Source organism: Ambystoma mexicanum, chromosome 6p (genome assembly GCF_040938575.1).
Source record: "Ambystoma mexicanum isolate Mex_15411 chromosome 6p, UKY_AmexF1_1, whole genome shotgun sequence".
NCBI lineage: Eukaryota > Metazoa > Chordata > Amphibia > Caudata > Ambystomatidae > Ambystoma > Ambystoma mexicanum.
The window spans coordinates 653,537,546-653,555,953 of NC_090935.1; the positions used below are offsets into that span (position 1 = coordinate 653,537,546).

The 18,408-nt window shown below is 44.8% G+C and overlaps 1 protein-coding gene across 1 annotated transcript in view; it reads right to left on the reverse strand.

Moving 5' to 3' along the window:
* MCCC2 (methylcrotonyl-CoA carboxylase subunit 2) overlaps positions 1 to 10,074 on the reverse strand; it is a 501,365-nt gene extending 491,291 nt beyond the window's left edge. The window contains exon 1 of the mRNA XM_069627517.1: positions 9,838 to 10,074. Coding sequence (XP_069483618.1) covers positions 9,838 to 9,966 — 129 coding nt within the window. The 5' untranslated portion in view covers positions 9,967 to 10,074. The remainder of the gene's footprint in view (positions 1 to 9,837) is intronic.
* Positions 10,075 to 18,408: the final 8,334 nt, after the last annotated feature.

The following is an 18,408-nucleotide window of genomic DNA, read 5'->3' on the forward strand; positions in this document are numbered from 1 at the left end:
GCTGATCCCTGTTGGTTTTATTTGTAATAAACCACAGTTTGAACTTGCCGTTGACTGGGTCCTCCGTTTGTCCTGTGGAAGGTGTTCGGCCTTCCGGGAGTCTGCAAACTCCTAGTGGCCCTCTGGCATACCTGGAAGTTCGTCCCAACAACACATTTCTATTTTGTTTTTACTCAATGACTGACAAATGCAACAGCCCACCTGTCAGGAATTAGGCAGGGAAGTGCTGGTACCATTTCGTGGGCTTGAACACCCAAACCTAATGAGAAGAAGAGAATCAGATGGTCACTCAAACCTCGATCATAAATTGAAATGCAACTCCTACTCAACCTAAGGTCCTCAGATGTAAATATGTGAGCAATTCTTGAAGAGAGATGACCACGGAGGAGCAGCAAAAAAGCCTGAAGCCCAACCTCCCTGAAAGAAAGTACATCAGGGAAGAGTGGCAGATTACCCATAAAATGGGGCAGAACAGGTAAATTTCGCCCCCCCCCGCCTGTTGCCCCAATTATATAACAATTGGAGAGGACATGGCAAGTTAAGGATGGCCTAACTCTAAATAGTGAAAATGTATTAAGGTTATTTCATCACATCCCAAAACTCCAGGCAATTTCATCAAAGGATATAAAAATAATAGACTTTTTTTTGGATGAACAGCGGTTGCATAGGGCGGCAATCCACCTTTCATCCTATCTGGTCAAGCAGATCCTATTGACTGAGGTGTCATCCCTATTATGCCTGGGTTTCAATTTAACAGAGTTATTGGAACCGCAAGTACTTACTGATTCTGATCATAAATTGGGATGGAGCAAACGTGGGAGTGAATGGGAGATTTTACCGCTCATTAAATGGGGCCCCCAGACAATATTTGGCAACATCGGAGCATCAACCTTCTTCAAGTAGAAGATTGGTGAATAATTTGAGGCCGACACAGCAACAGATGAAAACTGGGACTGGCTGTTGAAAACTCTGAACTGTGGGCCCCAAAGAGCATAACTACCTCAACTTGAAGATCAGAAACCTTCCACTGTAGGATCTTGGAACTCAAGAGGACATTCCCACTTGCTCGGCAACGGGGATCGTGAATTTGATTCCTATGACTTGATCTGCTTACAAGAGACCTGGTTAAGCAAGACACCAGTAATAGACAGCTTTACTGTACATATCGGAACGGCGCCCTGAAGGGCTCGAAGGGAAGGCCGATGTCTTGGCTATTGACTGCTGTCAAAAACTGAAGAGGGCTGTCCTTTTGTGAAATGATTAATCCTACCGCATATCTCCAAATGTTGGTATTTGAGGTGGAAGGGGGATTTTTGGGGGGCTTTAGACGGCTGCTGCTGTTTGACCCATACTGGTGCACAAATGCTGAACTGACTAAATCCTTCCAATCATTGGTTACAGGTCTAGTAGATAGAGTGTGAAAAATGGGTTGATCCAGCAATATTGATTTGTGGCGATTTAAACATACACTGCTTCTTTAGGCTAAGGCAAGCATTCACGATGATAAAGGTGACCTCTTCTATCGCTGAAAGACAAGGCCTGGCTTGATAAAATGAACTGTGCAGTAGGAATATTCATATGTTGAATGGGCACCTAAAGCTACTTGGAAACAGGGAATTTAAAAAAGTATTTTAGATTACATTTTTGTCTCTGGTAAGATTTATGCTAAGATATTTTTTACGACAGAGCGACCACAACATTGTGTAGCTCATGTGTAATGAATGGAAGAGTAAACCTCTTGAGATGCATCATACCCAGGTCAAACTAGCGAGTGGCAGAAACAGATTGTATATAAACGAAGCTATAATTGAAGATTTAACAAAGAGATTCTTAAAATCTGCATCTAACCACTCCATAGTCTATGGCCCCTGTCACCTAGATTACACTAGGCACCATTTTGCGAGTAGATCCAAAGAAGGTTGTAGCCAAAAAAAACACCCATTTGCATGCATATGATCGGGAGGTAAGGACAGCCAAAGAAAAATGTAAACTTGATCTAAAGAACCTCAAAAAAGAGGTAGTGGGGTCATGGAAGCATTTGTCTAAAAAGCTGAACCTGCACTATCGAAATTGGCTTAAAGCACGTAAACATCTGACATTACAGCAAGACATCGAACTGATGTTCATTAAGGTGGAAAGGAAAAAGACTGGTGCAATGTGGGAGCTTATAAACTCTACATTATCAGACAAAACGGAGCATACAATTAACGCTGTCTCAGCAAAAGCATGGGTTGATCACTTTTCAAATATATTCTCCGCATCAGAGGTGGGAGATATAAAGGGAACAAAACCTGTTGTGGGGAAATTGTCTTCTTCAATTGAGTTATAAGATATTGTAGAACTGATAAAAAAAAGCACGTAATTCTCAAGTGCCCGGTCCCAATGACATCACAAACGTGATGCTAAAAGAATACCCAGTAGAATGGGCGCAATTTCTGTGCAAACTGTTCAAGTGCATGGTAAACATAGGGATGGTGCCCAAGTCTCGGAGGACCTCGGTGGTACCTATATTTAAAAAAGGTGATCGGTATTCTGACCCGAGAAATTATAGACCGATAGCTCTCTTAGACACTATAGAAAGATCTATACATCCATGCTGAGGGAGCTGAGTAACTGGTCTAATAACTCGGGAAACTGGGATCCTCGTCAGTCCGGTTTTATAAAGTGGATGGGCACTTCGCTAAATGTGTTTCTAATCAATACTTTAAAAACTCATGCCAGTAGGAAAAATACGAAACTCTACCTAGCATTTGTAGATTTGGCCCAAGCCTTTGATACAGTGGACAGACAAAAGCTATGGCAGAAATTAGAAGCCGGAGGGTGCCCAACCGACATTCTTGAAGCAAACCGGCACCTATACACTGACACATCTTTTAGGGTGAGACTAGATCTGGGTGGAACTCGTTGAGACATTATTGCAACCAATAAGGGATTAAAACAGGGATGCCTATTGGCACTGGCTCTTTTTAATTTTTTCATCTCAGATGTGGGTAAAACTTTAATAGAGGCCTGTTGCTTCCCGCCAAACATAGACGGCAACTGTTTGGATAGGCTGTTATACGCTGACGACTTGGTCCTGATAGACCAAACCGCAGTGGGTGTGCAAAGACAGTTGAATACCTTGCATACGTACGTAACAGAGAATGGCGTAACAATAAATGCATCCAAAACTAGAGTGCTCACTTTACAACAACCGTCTTGGAAGGTAAACGCTAGGCAGTAATGGTACTTGGAAAATGAAACTCTGCTGAAAACGAATTCTTAAGTTTACCTGGTGATGCATTTGGGAGGGAGCATTAGGGATGCCTCACGAGAGAAGGCCTTGCGACCTAAGGCAAGAAATTTACCCTCCCATGGCAGAATTATACTGAAGAGTGTTGGTAAATTTTCTTTGATTCCAGTTGCATCTGTTGAAGGTGATCCTGATTCTTACTTACTGTGCAGAAGCTTTTTTCATGCTCCCAGCTGGTGTCTGGGCAACATTAGAGGGCTTATTTTGGAGGAGAGTTTTATCAAACCAGAATTGTGTACCAATCCAGATGATAAGAAGAGAGTTGGGGATAATAGCCATGTATGCTATAGTAGTAGGAAAAACCTTAATGCTGTATAAGAAATGGTTAGGGCCTGACCGAGTGAGAGGGTTCGGTATTATAAAGGGGTCCCTACTGAGGGGCTCTGACCAAACACTAAATGAATGGAGGATTATTTTTAAAGAGATCCAAAATGACCTAAATGTTTCTGAAGAGACATTGGAGGCTAATCCAATTTCTGTGAAGAGCAAACTATGGTCCAAGGACTGGATCGAGTCTCAGGATCAAAAGCTGTCTTATAGACTGTTCAGACAGCTGAATCCTGAGACTCAGAGGTACAACTGTTTGCCACTGTATTTAGGGAAATTTCCTGACAGTCAATATCGTATGCAATACATGCGAATCAGATTAAACCTTTACCCCACCAAAGAGATTCTCAAAGCACGCAGTAAGGAAAAAGATCTAGATTCATTGTGTAGGTTGTGTAATGGGGAGATCGAGACTTTCAAGCACCTGGTATTGTTTTGCACATCACTGACTAACCTGAGAACTAAGTTCCTGGGTGGGAAGTTTCATTAGTAACAGGAGCTTGAGATGTGCTGAGCACTGGAGGACAGCTCTAATCCAGGGTGAAAATTTTACTTTAATATTTGCATTGGTGGCATATTTACATGAGATATTCTCATTTTTGGAGGGGTCCATCTAGGGCATGAACTGTTTGTATGCGTAGCTTTAATGAAGCTGTGGCAGATGAGATGCTGCAAAGTGGGGAAGTGTGTTTTTATCATAATGGAAATTAATTGGAACTATTGTCACTGCCCTTTTCCTCTCTTTTCTACTTTTCTGTTATTATTACTTTTAACCATACTTTATTTTTTCTTTGTGTTATTTCTTTTTTCCTACTTCTTTCTTCCCTTTTTAATAGTTTATGTTAGTGGCTATATGGATTGTTTTATTATTGTAATGAATTGACACTGCATGTGTAATGATTGGTAAAAGGTTTCAATTGTTAACCAAATACCTAATTTAAAAAAAGAAAAATTACCTCTTTGCGAGCCAAAAAACCTTTTGTGTCATCTTCGACTCCACGCTCTTTCTCGCCTCGCATCTCGGACATCGTAAGGAGTCCCACTACCTACTAGCTGCTACTCCTCAAAGGGACTCTTCCCTTTCTCACTTTCTCCCAGAGGCTCACTGTCTCCAGAACCCTGTTTCTATCTAGGCTGGACTACTGCAACAGCCTCTTTCTCAAGCTGCCTTCCTCTACTGATCGCCCTCTGCAACTAATCCAGAACAGGACTGCAAGACTTATCCTTGGCCACAAGCCCAGGGATCATATCTCGGAAGCCCCGAAATCTCTCCACTGGCTCCCGGTGGTTGCAAGAATCAAGTTCAAGACCTTTTGCATTGTCCACAAGGCTTTCTGGGGTCGGGCCCACACTACATTCAACGCTCTCTTCCAAAATACCTTCTTTCTCGAGCCCTTTCCCCAGCTACCTCCAACTCTCTAAGGGCTAGACGCTTCTCCAGGCAGAGATTGGGGGGTAGATCTCTCTCCTCTGCAGATGCCTCCCTCTGGAATGGCCTCCCTCCCCCCTCTCAAACTTTAGCGGACCACCTGATGTTCCAGAAGCAGCTCAAAATGTTCTTCTTCTCCTTTGCTTCCGCTCTCTCTCCCTCCCCTGCTGACCTACCTGACCTACCTGTCTAAGTCTAAGTAATTAAGGCATTAAACACAAGTAAGGGCATAACAATATTGAGTTGACTGGGCTGCAGCACTCACCCCAGAAATGTTGGGCTATGTTGACTCAACCTAGCTGACCTTCAGAGCAGTTGCCGGACAGAACAGGACACAGATGTAAAACAGCACCTGGTTTTCACTGATAACAAGGGCCCAGCAATAACTAACGTAAAGCATTTCACTGTTAGTACCTGCATTCAAATGCCACATTTTTAAGGCAATTTAAATGGTGATGTGGGTTTAGTACTTTCATTCCAGGGAAGTGATTGGAAGGGTAGAAAGAGAACGAACAGAAGACCATTCATTCTCACAGCAGTTCATAAATTGGTGTTTTCACACTTAAAGGAGAGAGTTAACTGCGTGTAAAATTGAAGCTGTGCTAGAACAGTCTCATTAAAATGCGTAAAGAAGTTGGATGCCCCCACACAAATAAGTTTGCCCCTCCCCCACCACCCGTGAAGTTAGCGCCTCGTCCAACATTTGAAGGATCAGCCCCCCCAAAATGTAGGTTTTGTTGCGCCCCTGAACACAAGCACACATACCATTCACCATATACATGCACGCCCAGTCATCCATACATTTAAGTGTGCACTCTTTCACCATGCAGGCACACCCAAAGAGCCACCCATACATTTAAATGTGCACCCTTTCACCGTACATGTACACACACACACACACACCCAGTCACCCATATATTTGTGTGCACCCTTTCACCATACACTCACACAGGCAGCCACCTACACATTTAAGTGTACACCCTTTCACAATACAATCACACGTCATGGGGTTGAGAGCAACCCTATTACTGCAAAAAAAATTGTTTCTTTTGAAATCACTCTGACTTCATAAAGAAATTATTTCCGTTAAGGACCAAACTATAATGGAAATAATTTCTTTATGAAGACAAGGTGACTTCAAAAATAAACTATTTATTTTTGAAGTCATAGGGCTCCACCACCCCATGACATGGAGGCCTCCAGCCTGGGGTCTTAGATTTTGAAAACATTTTTTTTTCCCCCCCAAGTGGGGCCCCCTCCCAGGACATGTGCTAGCGGGGCCCCCTGCACGGCGGGGGCTGCAGGGGCCCCTGTTAAGCCAGTGTCGACGGTTATGGTTGTTGAAGCCCTTGTGATAGCCCTGCAAAAGACTTAATGGCTGACTCAATCCAACTCCAATCCTGACCATTTTGCATAGGTTTGGCAAAAAGAGGCCATAGCAGATTGACCCTCATTTGGCATTCTGTTAACTATTTGTGTCGCACCTGCTCCAATTTTGACCTCTTGCACTTCTGGAACAATTTGGCCTCCTCAGAGGATTCACATATGTGATTATTTGTTATATGTGATTATCACATATTAAGGCAAGGATTACCCAAGTATGTACAAAAACAGATGAAGAGATTAGTGGGGATGGACGCAAGACCGTGGCCAGAGATTCAGTTGACGATAGTACACTATTATTGGTTAATGCAAGAGAATGCTAGGAAGAAACACAAGGAAAGAATGCAGGACGGAGCAAAATGAGTTCAGAAGCAATTGTCAAAATATTCGATAGAAGGGGCGGTGCTGACGAGCGGAGAGGGAATGTTTATGCAGGACTCACCACACAGCCAGCAAATGACAGGAGGGAGTTTTGCAGGAAGGGGAGAATACAATCATTGGCACCCTGGGCAGAGGGGGTGTGTTCAGAGGGAGAGGGGGTGCATTAAAAGTGCTGCACAGAGGAGGATATAACGGGGGAAATACCATATATCCTGAGTGTGTAGAAGCAGGGGAGGGAAGCAACAGAATTGACAAGACCCAAGAGGTGGGACGACATATCCAACCGCATACACAACAGAGCAACCTGACTATTATGCCCAAGATCACATGCAGTATCAGACACATGCATCACAAAAGCAACAAGCGCCTCAGGCACTAGCGCAAGCACACATGCAGACACAGCCACAGCAGGTACACATGCAGACGCACCCACCACAAGTACCACAACAAGCACTGACAGAGCAAAATGCCATGACTACATGGAATCCAAACACGGCAGTATAGACTACCGCACCCATAATAGGGAACGTGACAGTAGAGGGAGGGAATCCTTGCACTGAGACAGGGATAAATGTATACCCATAATAGGACAGCCCACAGACTGGCTTGATGTGTTGCATAATATCTGTCACACCCGACCCGCAAGAGGAGCCACGAGTGGGGGTGACCATAGGTGACAAGATGTTCTCTTTCCTTGTAGATACAGGGGTCACTAGATTCTGTGTTAGGGAAGGGAGATACCCAGTGGCAGGCACTCCCATGAATGCACAATGCTTTTCTGGGGCTAGGAATTTGGTTCCATTTACTGACGAATTGCCCCTCACTGATGGAGAGCACAAATTTACCATGCCGCTATTATATTCCTGCCAGAATCCATTGAATATAATGGGAAGGGATATGATGAGCAAACTTAACATGACCATCTCATTTACTGAGCAGGGGATAGTGTGTTCTATTCCAGAGATTCACTACATGAATGCACAACAATGTATTCTAGCATTCTGTGGGCAGACAGTTCAGAGGGGAGCATCCCTAAATCCTGTGGTGTTTTAGCACAGAGTGAGCCTTATACTAGCATGGCTTCCTGGGATACAAGGTAAAACATTGAGGCTACCTGCGAATATTTTATTCAGACCAGAAATACCCATGCATGAGAAAAAGGGACACATGTTTGCGTTAGAACTAGAAGCATTCATAATAAAAGGATGAGAGAGTAGTTCTCCATGAGATAGATGACCTGGACGAAGGACAAAGACTGACTGACTTGACTAACAGAGTTGGTAAGAGACAGCTATTCAGACAGCAAAGTGGTAGTTTCTGCCAGCATTACTTATTGCATGAGAATGGAACACAAAGAGGTGCCACAGAGGATGGCACTCGTGAAAAAGACACCAGTAGTGTCAGCTGTCTTGTGAACCAACATTCCTTATGTCGTTGGCCTACTAAAGGTAGTAGGGGCAGTCACGATCAAATTAAAACCAGGAGCAATTTTACCCAGAGTGAAACAATATCCCCATGTCCAGAGAAGCAGATGAAGGCATTTTTTAAACAATTTCAGCGCTAGTACAACAGGTAATTCTACTGCCATCTGAGTCCCCATCGAACTCGGCTGTGTAACCAGTAAAAAAAAAAGGCGAGGGGGTCATGGAGATTTAGTCAGGATTTGCGCCCCCTAAAAAACATTGGTGAGGCAGAATTTTCATTAGTTCCCAACCCAGCAACCAACCATCTTATGCAGCAGCCCAACAAAGGACACACATTTCATAGTAACTTAATTAAAAAACGCATTTTTCTCAATACCCCTTCATGAAGAATCACAAGACTTGACCTACTTGTCATATAGAAACCGGAAGTGGAAACACACGAGACTACCTCAGGGTACTGTGAGTCCCCTTCAATATTTAACAGAGCGCTTCACTTCACAAGGATTTGGGGAATGTACAAATGGATAGTGAAGTAATTCAGTATGTGGCTGACATTTTGGTGTGCAGTGGGACAGTGCAGACGAGACTCAATACAGCTGATGACAGTCTTGGCAGATATGGGATACAAGGTGGACACAAAGCAAAATTACAGTACTGTCAGAAAGAGGTTCCTAACATTGGGCATTTTTATCAATTTAAAATGTTGAGATATAGATTTCAAATTATTCTTTTTTTAAAGTGTGGTTTGATTTACATGAAAGCTTTCACATTACAAGTTATAGAAAAGGAAAATACTATTTTGTGTACAGTTATACTTGTATCGTGAAATATAAAACTCTTCACATACAATCCATAATTTTAAGTATTGCACAACGCCGAATAAACGTGTTGAAGATCCTATTAAATTGCAAGGGAAATCACTTGCAGTCAAGTGAGTCAATGCTATTATCAAACTCACTTGCCCACTTTTTATACAACGCTGCCAAATCTTCCGGCCCAGAAGACATCAGTACCCAAAAGATTTGTGTAATATACACACGTCTTGAAATATTGGATTCTAAATTCTTGCAAATCTAGTACATGTCTAAAATTGACACTTTGTTCAGAGTACTAATTCATTTTTCCTGGCTTCTGTCCCCAAGCTTTGTCACCAGCCACCTTTCAAAATTTACTGTGTCACCAGGCGCCCTATCCCAGACCCTCTTCTACAGCTCTGGTGTGGGCATCAGTGTGCCGACGGTGAATTGCCAACACTTTTCAGCAGAAATGTCACACTCTTATGAAGATTCATAAAATTGATTAGTTCAACTGCCCAATGCTTGTTTCACAATGGGGAGATCAGGCGGACGAGTGTTTCAAAGTCACATAAGAACAACTATGTCGGATGTATGTGTAATGTATATACTACTATGATCATGTTTTGCCCAGCTAATGGACAGCGTCTTAATGCCCCCAGGTTTAGTGCGCCTTATAAATTAAATAAATAAATAAATAATCCTGAATCCAAACATGACCAGTTCAGAGATGCTCTGACATCCCAGGCCCTGCTCAACCTCTGACCTCTCGCGACAACCTCGGGGTTATAATGTGGCCTCCAGTACCTTGTATTGGTCGGATTGGGTGTCAGGCTGGGAACCTACGGTGGCCACCTTGTCCGCATGATAGAGGCACCTGAGGGTCCCAGCGGGGGAGCGCAGGTGCCGCAAACTTGAGCTCACAATCTGCAACATATTGACGTTCCGAACTGGACTGCGAATACTACAAGAAGCAACCCATGACTCCCAGACCGGCAGTGTGCACCGAGACCCAAAAACTACAGAAGCTCGGCCGACCTGGCTGCGAACATGGCGGCCACCTTGGAACAGGCACATAGGAATGCACTCGCGAAAAAGAAACACGTGTATCTTACATTCTTGAAAATAAATATAGTAACGAGCCACATCATACTATTTAGTAAAGCCTTGCATAGAAACATAAGGGTAACTATTCAATTAAATATTTTATTTCTAAAAAAAAACATTGAATTACGTACGAGTTCAAACACTTCATTATTGTAATCCCTGCTCATGCCACTATTTTTTAGCCATTTAAATTAGGTGGTGTTTCTATTATTCCCTTTGCAGCATGGCTGTTTGGAAAAAAGCCCCAGTGAAGGGCAAGCTCCGGGTCGTTTTTATCGTTCGTGTCCCCTTTTTGTTTCTATTCCTTGCACCTAAGTCAACTTGAGTTCGCGGACACACCTCCTGGCCAGCCAATGGCGTTCTGTCAGCTGGACAAGGTCGCGCAGTTACTCTGGCCCTGGTCGTCACTTGCACGCAGAGAAAGGGGAGAGATTTCCAGTAATTATACCGCAGCACTACTGTTAGAACAGTGGCGTTTCTAGCAAATCACATAGGGAGGGAGGCAACTACAACGGAAAAAGAAAGGGGCCGACGTGGACTCATGCATTCAAGTAGGAGAGGTGCCACATGTCAGCAGCAGCCGCTCAACTTCCTGAGCTGCTTTTGTGTCACATGTCTGAGGTTCAAGCTTTTAAAGAATCAACCTGGGAAGGGGAACCCCAATATATCCTAATGTAACCGAACTACCAGCATTGTTCACGCTGCACAGAAATTAGTGTATGAGCAACAAAGTTACCCTTCGATATTGCACAACTTTACACTCACTGCTGCTAGAGTTGTTGCAATCAAAAGAGAGCGAGAAGCAGACGCGCCACACCCCGAGGTAGACTGGCCCGCAGTGCTTTCTTGAGCTGGCCAGGATCCCTTTGGTAACCCTGTACCACTGCATGACTATCGCATTAATACGGGCATGGCAATTACTTTGCTAACATCGTTCTCTGTAATCAGCAGCATCTCTTCTTAAGTTATGTCCATATGCTTTTACACTGTGACAAATCTCCACGTACCCACGTATTATCAGAGCGCCTGCTGGGCTTGACCGTGGAGTGGGGTACTGTGTCCCCACCAGATCGCAAGGGTGGGGGTTTATACTGTGCAGATCACCACCGTAGTCGAGATACAATTTGGTTACCTTGTAAGTTAGCAGTGCAATGTGTTGCTTGTGTCATTTACAATAGTTATGGATGCGCGATGGCCTTGAAATGCGGTGTTCCTGTGAGTTGTGGGGGTTTCAAACCAGGTTTTCATAGTGAGTTCCCAAACGAGGAGTGCTTGGGAGAGCTGGTAATGCCAAGTTCGCTGAAGGAGTTGTCAGAGCCAAGCGTTGGCTGTGTGCTGAATGAAAGCTGGGGGTAAACACAAGGGCAATAGGCAAAGCATCTCTCACACACTGAGCCACACTAGGATTGTATCTAGTGGCAGGGAAAGTGTGACAACTACGTAATAGAATGTACTGACCGTTCCTGAGCTAGAGGGGCATAGGACATTATAATACCCATGGCACTTATCGCGTTGTGCTCTGGCTAAATGCAATGGTAGATCACCCAGGAGAACCCTGTGAACCACATAATACTCACACTGGCAACAACCGAGAGCCGATGCCACAATGCTATTCCAGGCGATGGCATCCCGGGGCCACCAGCAGAGATGCTGGAGGCTACCCCATTTGTCCCCAAGTTGGCCCAAGTGTTGGGCCATCACTCCTTCAAATGTAGGTGACATTAATCCCTCAAAGGGACTTCAAACTATCTGCCAGAAACACACGCCCCAGCCAGTCCAATAAAGCTCCATTTGCTTTTCGTTCAAGCGTGTGTGCAATTTTAAGGGCCACAACATGTAAGAGCACATCTTGCACCACTAGATGTCTCTGTTTTTGTTAACATGAATATGACATTTCACATACTACTTTCTGCAGGTTTTAACTTGCACATAAACCCATACAACACAAAGTATGAGCCAAATTTCCTAAAATGAACCTCTGTGCTGAGCAGACATTCGTGTGGTTTGAATCGTCCCTTTCGAGTTGGCATTTTCAAAGCATATTCTGTGTAGAAACGTGCACATTGGAACAATGATGCATGCGTTTGCACATTGCTAGAGGCACGTTAAGCATGAAAATGCACCTGAAAGGGCACCAATTAAAGTCTAGGTATCTGGGAATCATATCTTGCAAACCCTGGTGAGACAGTAGCACGCACTGCCCAGCTAAGATGTAATGAGAGTGTAGACGATGGGTCAAGTCTGACCCTCATGCACCCCGCACGACTATCTACACGAAGATAATGAAAGGACAGATGCGCCTCTCTTCTAGGCCCATCACCACAGTCATCAATATATCGCAGGGGGGAAAAGCGGTATTCCCTTCGACAACCGTTCAGATCATACCCAATTGATGATTTGGACGACATGGAATTGACTTCGATCGATCAGGTCGACTGACTGGAGAACCAGAAATAAATGACGTCATCACGACACATACATTTATACATGAAGTACATATCCATCCACTCAAGAGGCTACACTAACCTACTAGTGTATTGCATATGGGCACAAACCACATGCGTATGACCCAATTGGGCAGAGGACAAAGACACATTCATATTTCTATATTCATATCGTTCGCCAAAGCTGAAACCACAAGATGCAGCAGAATTCATACATAGCTTGCACAGGCTTACACTGCTACTAACATGAAAAAGCCATAAGTAACGATATACGAGTTATACACCATCAGACCCAGCAAGAAAGGAGACAAGTTTGAGAGAAACAGACTAGCTGACATGATCGCTACAGCTCGTGGTGAGCAGAAACAGGACACACACAGCCAAGGACAAAGAGGGAGCAGGAAAATTACAAGATAGTGAGCCACCTGCAGAAATTCAGGCTAAAATCCTCATAATTACAGATGAGAAGGCTTCATTTCGTTGTCTCAACACACATGACCTAGCCATGGAAGACTGTTCCCAAAGAACCAGAGGAAAAAAGATACAAGTGTTGCCTGCATTTCTTTAACTGACTGCACTCTCACAGGGTTGAGTGATCAGAGAATAGCAACACTGGAGAATACTCCGCACCTCCATGTTCTTTCTCACCACCTTGAAGAGGTACATGCAGGCTGAGCACTGCCTAGGCTCCCAGGGATGGGGGAGCACAATCTGTCCAATCCAAATTCACCTTCAGCAGTGGGAAATAATTTGTTGCAAGGGCCAATGGTCTTTCTGCAACCCTGCAACATTGTAGATGGGTGCTCTTAGGGGTTTTCCTAGGAGAGTCACTGGACATGGCCAACCTAAAACTAATCTCTGTATTTTCTATATGTAATTTACACATACCGATCAATCCGCAAAGGCGATAGGTTTCTAGGAGGGAACCCGTGTTTGTGATGGCATCTTGCAACAAAAGCTGAGAGCTCTGGATGAAACTTAGTTTTTCTGGTGTAATCCCTGTTTGTTTGCTAATAATCTACAGTAACTTTGTCTTATGGCTGTGACCTCCAGTCTTGTCGCTGAGGCTTTAATGGGCCCAAGTTTACTCTGCTTTTATCTAGTGTGACTGCCAGAGGAGCAGAGGAGGTTGCTAGGTTCTCCCGGCAAGAGACGGCCTCGTCCTGCCGCATGCCTGAGGGGCTGTGTGGTGACCCGCGGAAACCAACATCCAAATTGATGTGTGAAAAACACAAAGAGGTCGACAGGAGCTGTCTTTGAAAAATTCCTACCCTCTTCACATGGGACACCCATCAGACTGGACGGCAGGGTGGCAGGTTGTGGGAGAGCCGGTGCCCAAGAGACCTCAGCGGATCATGGAATGTAAGTATAGACTCAGCTATATGACTAATTTGGGGAAAACATCTGTTCAGGGGTGGTGTAAGGATACCTGTCTGTTGGGCAGTCAGTTTGGGCAGTCTCTAGACAGTCTGCTTAGCTTGCGGAAGAAGAAAACCTAAAAAAAAGGATATATGGTGGTTTACCTGGATGTATTGATTAGCAGAAAAGGCAACCTTATATTACAGAAGGTGGTTTCTTAAGTTTCTCTCTGAGATGTAATCCTGTAAGGAAACGCTACAGAAGAGGGACCCCAATATTGGTTGGTTTAACCCTTTTAGAAGAGGCAGGAAGGCAGCTGTGTATATATTATATTGCCATCTTGTTGTGTTGTGGTAATTCTTCCTCTATGGTAGTGGTGTCATCACCATTGAGGTTGTGTAATAGGATTTGGAGTGTGCGAAATGTGGTGGAACCCAGTAGACAGTTTTTCCGATCTGGGTGAGGACCATTGTTGTGCCATTCAGCAGGCCGTGTGGAGCAAGCAAGCAGAATTATAAGTTAACCCTTCAGGGAGGAGAGCTGCAAAGGGGCAGTGTGCGTAGCACACCTGTGTTTGTGGTGTTGAGCCAGAGAGACTGAGAAAAGATATGTTATGTTATAATTGATTCTAGTTGGATGTGTCAAAAACCTTGAGTTGAGGGCAATTAGTTAGTAAGTATTTGACAAAGTATTGTTTAAAGGTAGTATAATGGGAGATACGCCTCTCCAATACTTATGCAAGTCCCTTCCATGATATCAACACAAAATACGCAAGTATAGCACAGAATGAACTCGCGACACAGAGGGCAAGTGACCCAAAGACAGAAGTTTTCCAAATATGTGCATCAACAAATGGTCACATATCTGCAGGCAGCATATCTGCAGGCAGCATATAAGGAGAGTAAATTAAGTAACCAATTAGCCATATTAGAGTTGTGGAAGATGTTTCAGGACGAGGACGGGGAACAAGCTCGCTAGCATTGGATGGTGAGTCAACGGGACGCAGAGGACGAACAGCCCTCGGCTCCTCCACCTCACACAGTAGGTGCAGATACGGCAACAGAAAGCAAGGAATTTTACGCAATGAAATAATTAAAAGCGGCATTAGGATACACAAATCCAACTTTCACACCACAAGCGTATAGCAGGAGGGATGCACCTGATAAAGCGGCACAAGCGAGTAAGACGGCACAAGACAATAGCAGCGAACGCAAGGATCGCAACGAGATTAGAGCAAAACTTCAGGAGAATGATGCAAGAAAGACAGGCTTGCCATGGCCAGGAGTAACACCAACCAAATGGATAGGTGGCAGATATTGCTCAAGTTAGACGGGAAGCCAGCAAGTGAAATAGGGCACGTGGATAAGGGACCAGCACCCAGTAAAGACAGGAAGGAGGAATTGAAAGAATGGGTGGAGATCACGGAGGAAGTGCATAGGAGAGAGAAAGAAGAAAATGAGGACCCGCAGAGGGTACGAAAGGAAACAGAGCGAACGGAAGAGCGAGAAAGGGAAGAGAAGGAGCAAAGGAAACAGAGAGAGCTAGAATACAGCAAGGAGAAAGGCAGAAGAGGAGCAGGAGAGACAAGTGCAGTTAAAAAAGGAGATTAGGAGGTTAGAAGTCAAGCGAATTGTTAAAGAACGATGACACAAGTAAGAAGAGTGCAGAAATGAAAGCAACAGGGACAAGAGCTAGCACTCTACTAGGGTAGTAGGGATTAAGATAGATTTGACATGTTTAAATGAGGATGGGGAAGGTATACAGAGAAGAGTGGGGGAACTGTATAGGAGCAGCACGACTGACTCACAAACAGACAGAAGTGCCAAACTCTCAGTGGGGGGAGGGGAGCGTGAGGTTATAGACCAAATGAAGGGAAACCAGCAGGACCGTGGAGTTTTAAGAACACTTAGTTTGAGTGATGACAGACAGGGAGACAGTGACAGTAGCCTCTGAACAATGGTGTCAGATGGAGATTCACAGGGGAGTGAGGACGATGAGGAAGGAAAGCACTTTTGCCTCTCCAGAAAAGCGAGCATAGACCGAGACACAATGTGGGGAGAAGAGGAAGGCTTGGGCAGATAAGGGGGAGACATCGAAGGGCAATTGCCATATTCCATAGGGGGACAGCGGGACGCAGACGATATCACACCATATGCGCAGAGGCCTTAGGCCCGGCCAGGACAGATAAGCACAGGGATGGCAAGGGTGTTCACCGCTACTAAAGATCTGTCCTCCTGATGGATACGGGAGGCTGACACAATTTCCACTATTGGAAAAGTGAAGTGGGCGACCCCAATATATATCATGGCAACAAATGGACAAAGATAATTTGAGGTGCAAGCTCCCGTTGTTGATTGCTTGGGCGGGGCAAGTGGATCTATAAGTTAGAGAGTGTTACGTATTCCACGCGGAATTACAGCGCTGGTTCATCCGCGGCGTTCACGCGAAGAAGAGCACACTCACAAGCTCCCCTCTGGAATCGATACAGGTTGCCATGGCGCTTGTTTGCACGCCGGCGCGTCTCGTGTCAGCTGACACCTTGCAGGCGTAAGGAACGTGCACCTCAACCACGCCCCTCTGTACTTTAAAGCACCGCTACTTGTACAGCTCTCTGCTGCTAATTGTAGCGTTACTCTCCTTGCGGTTACATTCCGTATTCCCTTCTGACTTTCAGTCAGTGCTCTATTTTGGATCTTCTGGTTCCCGACATTTGGCTATTCAATTTGGACTGCATTTGGATACTCCTTTGGTTTGGTTACGCCCGCTCCTTCACTGACCCGGACTTCTTCACGGACTGCCTGCCTTTTTCCTCAGTGACTTCCTGGTACTACGGCCCACTAAGGTAATTGGTTGTCCTCTGTTCTCATCCACGGCCTCTTTCTGGTTCCTGAGGCCATTTCACTTGCTGCTATCCTGAACTTTGCATTCTAATAAAAAAAAACAATCTGCTGGATTTTTCCGTTATCCTTAACTTTGGAACTTGGTTGCTACATCCTCTGGGACTTCAACATTCTACAGTGAACTACTCTCCAAGTGCATATTGACGCTTTCCGGTACATGCACCAACACGTCACTAGTGCGTCCCTCGTGCCGCACGGGTTACTCTCCTGTACTAACCTACCTTTTTATTATTTTTTCCTTTCGTTGTTTTCCCTCTATTTGGACTTCATTCAATCCTGCCAGTTTCCCTTGAGGTCTGTGTTTGAATTATTTATCCATTTATTTCTGGGATGATCTGGTGTATGGGTAATAGTGTATTTCTTTTGTAGGTTAATCCTATAGCAGAGTCCACTCCTCAAATCCTATCTAGGTACTCCTTGTTTTCTTGCATTCCTTCATACCTTGGCTCCTCTAGCCATCTTTGTATTTCTTTGCAGAATTGGTTGGCGGTGTGTGTTCTCCCCGCTCTTTTAGGTGATTGGCAATTCTGCCTGTTCAGATTGAAACAGCAGAAGGGCACATCGCAGAAAAGAGCCCCTCCTTGAGGAAGCCTGAATCTTAGAATTCAGGGGGTGTCGGGTTACCAGAGGCTGTCTTGTGAATATCTGTGGAAATTACCGTCTCCAAGGTCGCCTATCTACAGGCAGTGATCAATTACCGGAGCGGTGACTAACAGAATTAGCAGCCTTTACAATGTCCACAGAGGCTAGCGATGCCTTAACACAAATAGTGCAAATGGTCACGGATCTGAGAACCGACCTGACCAATGCTCAAGATGCATTACGCCAGCGCATGGATGCTATCCAGGCCTTGGTGACCACTCCGGCTCCGCAGGCAACCAGAGCTGGGGCTATGCCTTCGGGATCTGGTTTTCTAGCCCCTACACAGGACTCGGCACCCATCATGCTTACCACACAATTCCCTCTGGCACCCCCAGAACGCTTTCTGGGAGATCCTAAACAATACAGGACTTTCATTAATCAGTGTAAATTACACTTCTTGTGCCGTCCTGCTTCTTTTCCCACTTCTATCACTAAGGCTGCGTTTGTCTTGTCACATTTGGGTGGCACCGCGGCCGCTTGGGCAAACCCATTATTAGAATCCAACAGTCATGTGCTTTACAATTGTGACGCCCTTCTTACTATGATGAGTAAAGTATTTGACACACGTTACACTACTCAAGCTACTGATCTGGAGTTACTAAAGCATAGACAAGGGAACAATTCCCTCTTGGTTTATTTAGTTCGCTTTAATCAGTTGGCAGCTGAGACAGATTGGCCCGAAGAGAAGAAGACCGCAGTCTTTTATCAGGGTCTCTCTGACGAATTGAAGGACATACTCTTCACTGTTCCTATCATTCCTACTGTTTTCGGAGAATTGCTTGATTTAGCCCTCCAAATCGACGCTCGCAAAGCTGAACGACGAGGCGAGAAGAAATCTGCCCTGTTTGTCTCAGCACCTGCAGAAACCTCTTCCTCTACACTACCTGCACCTGAACCAATGCAGGTTGGTGTTGTCAGGGGTCCGC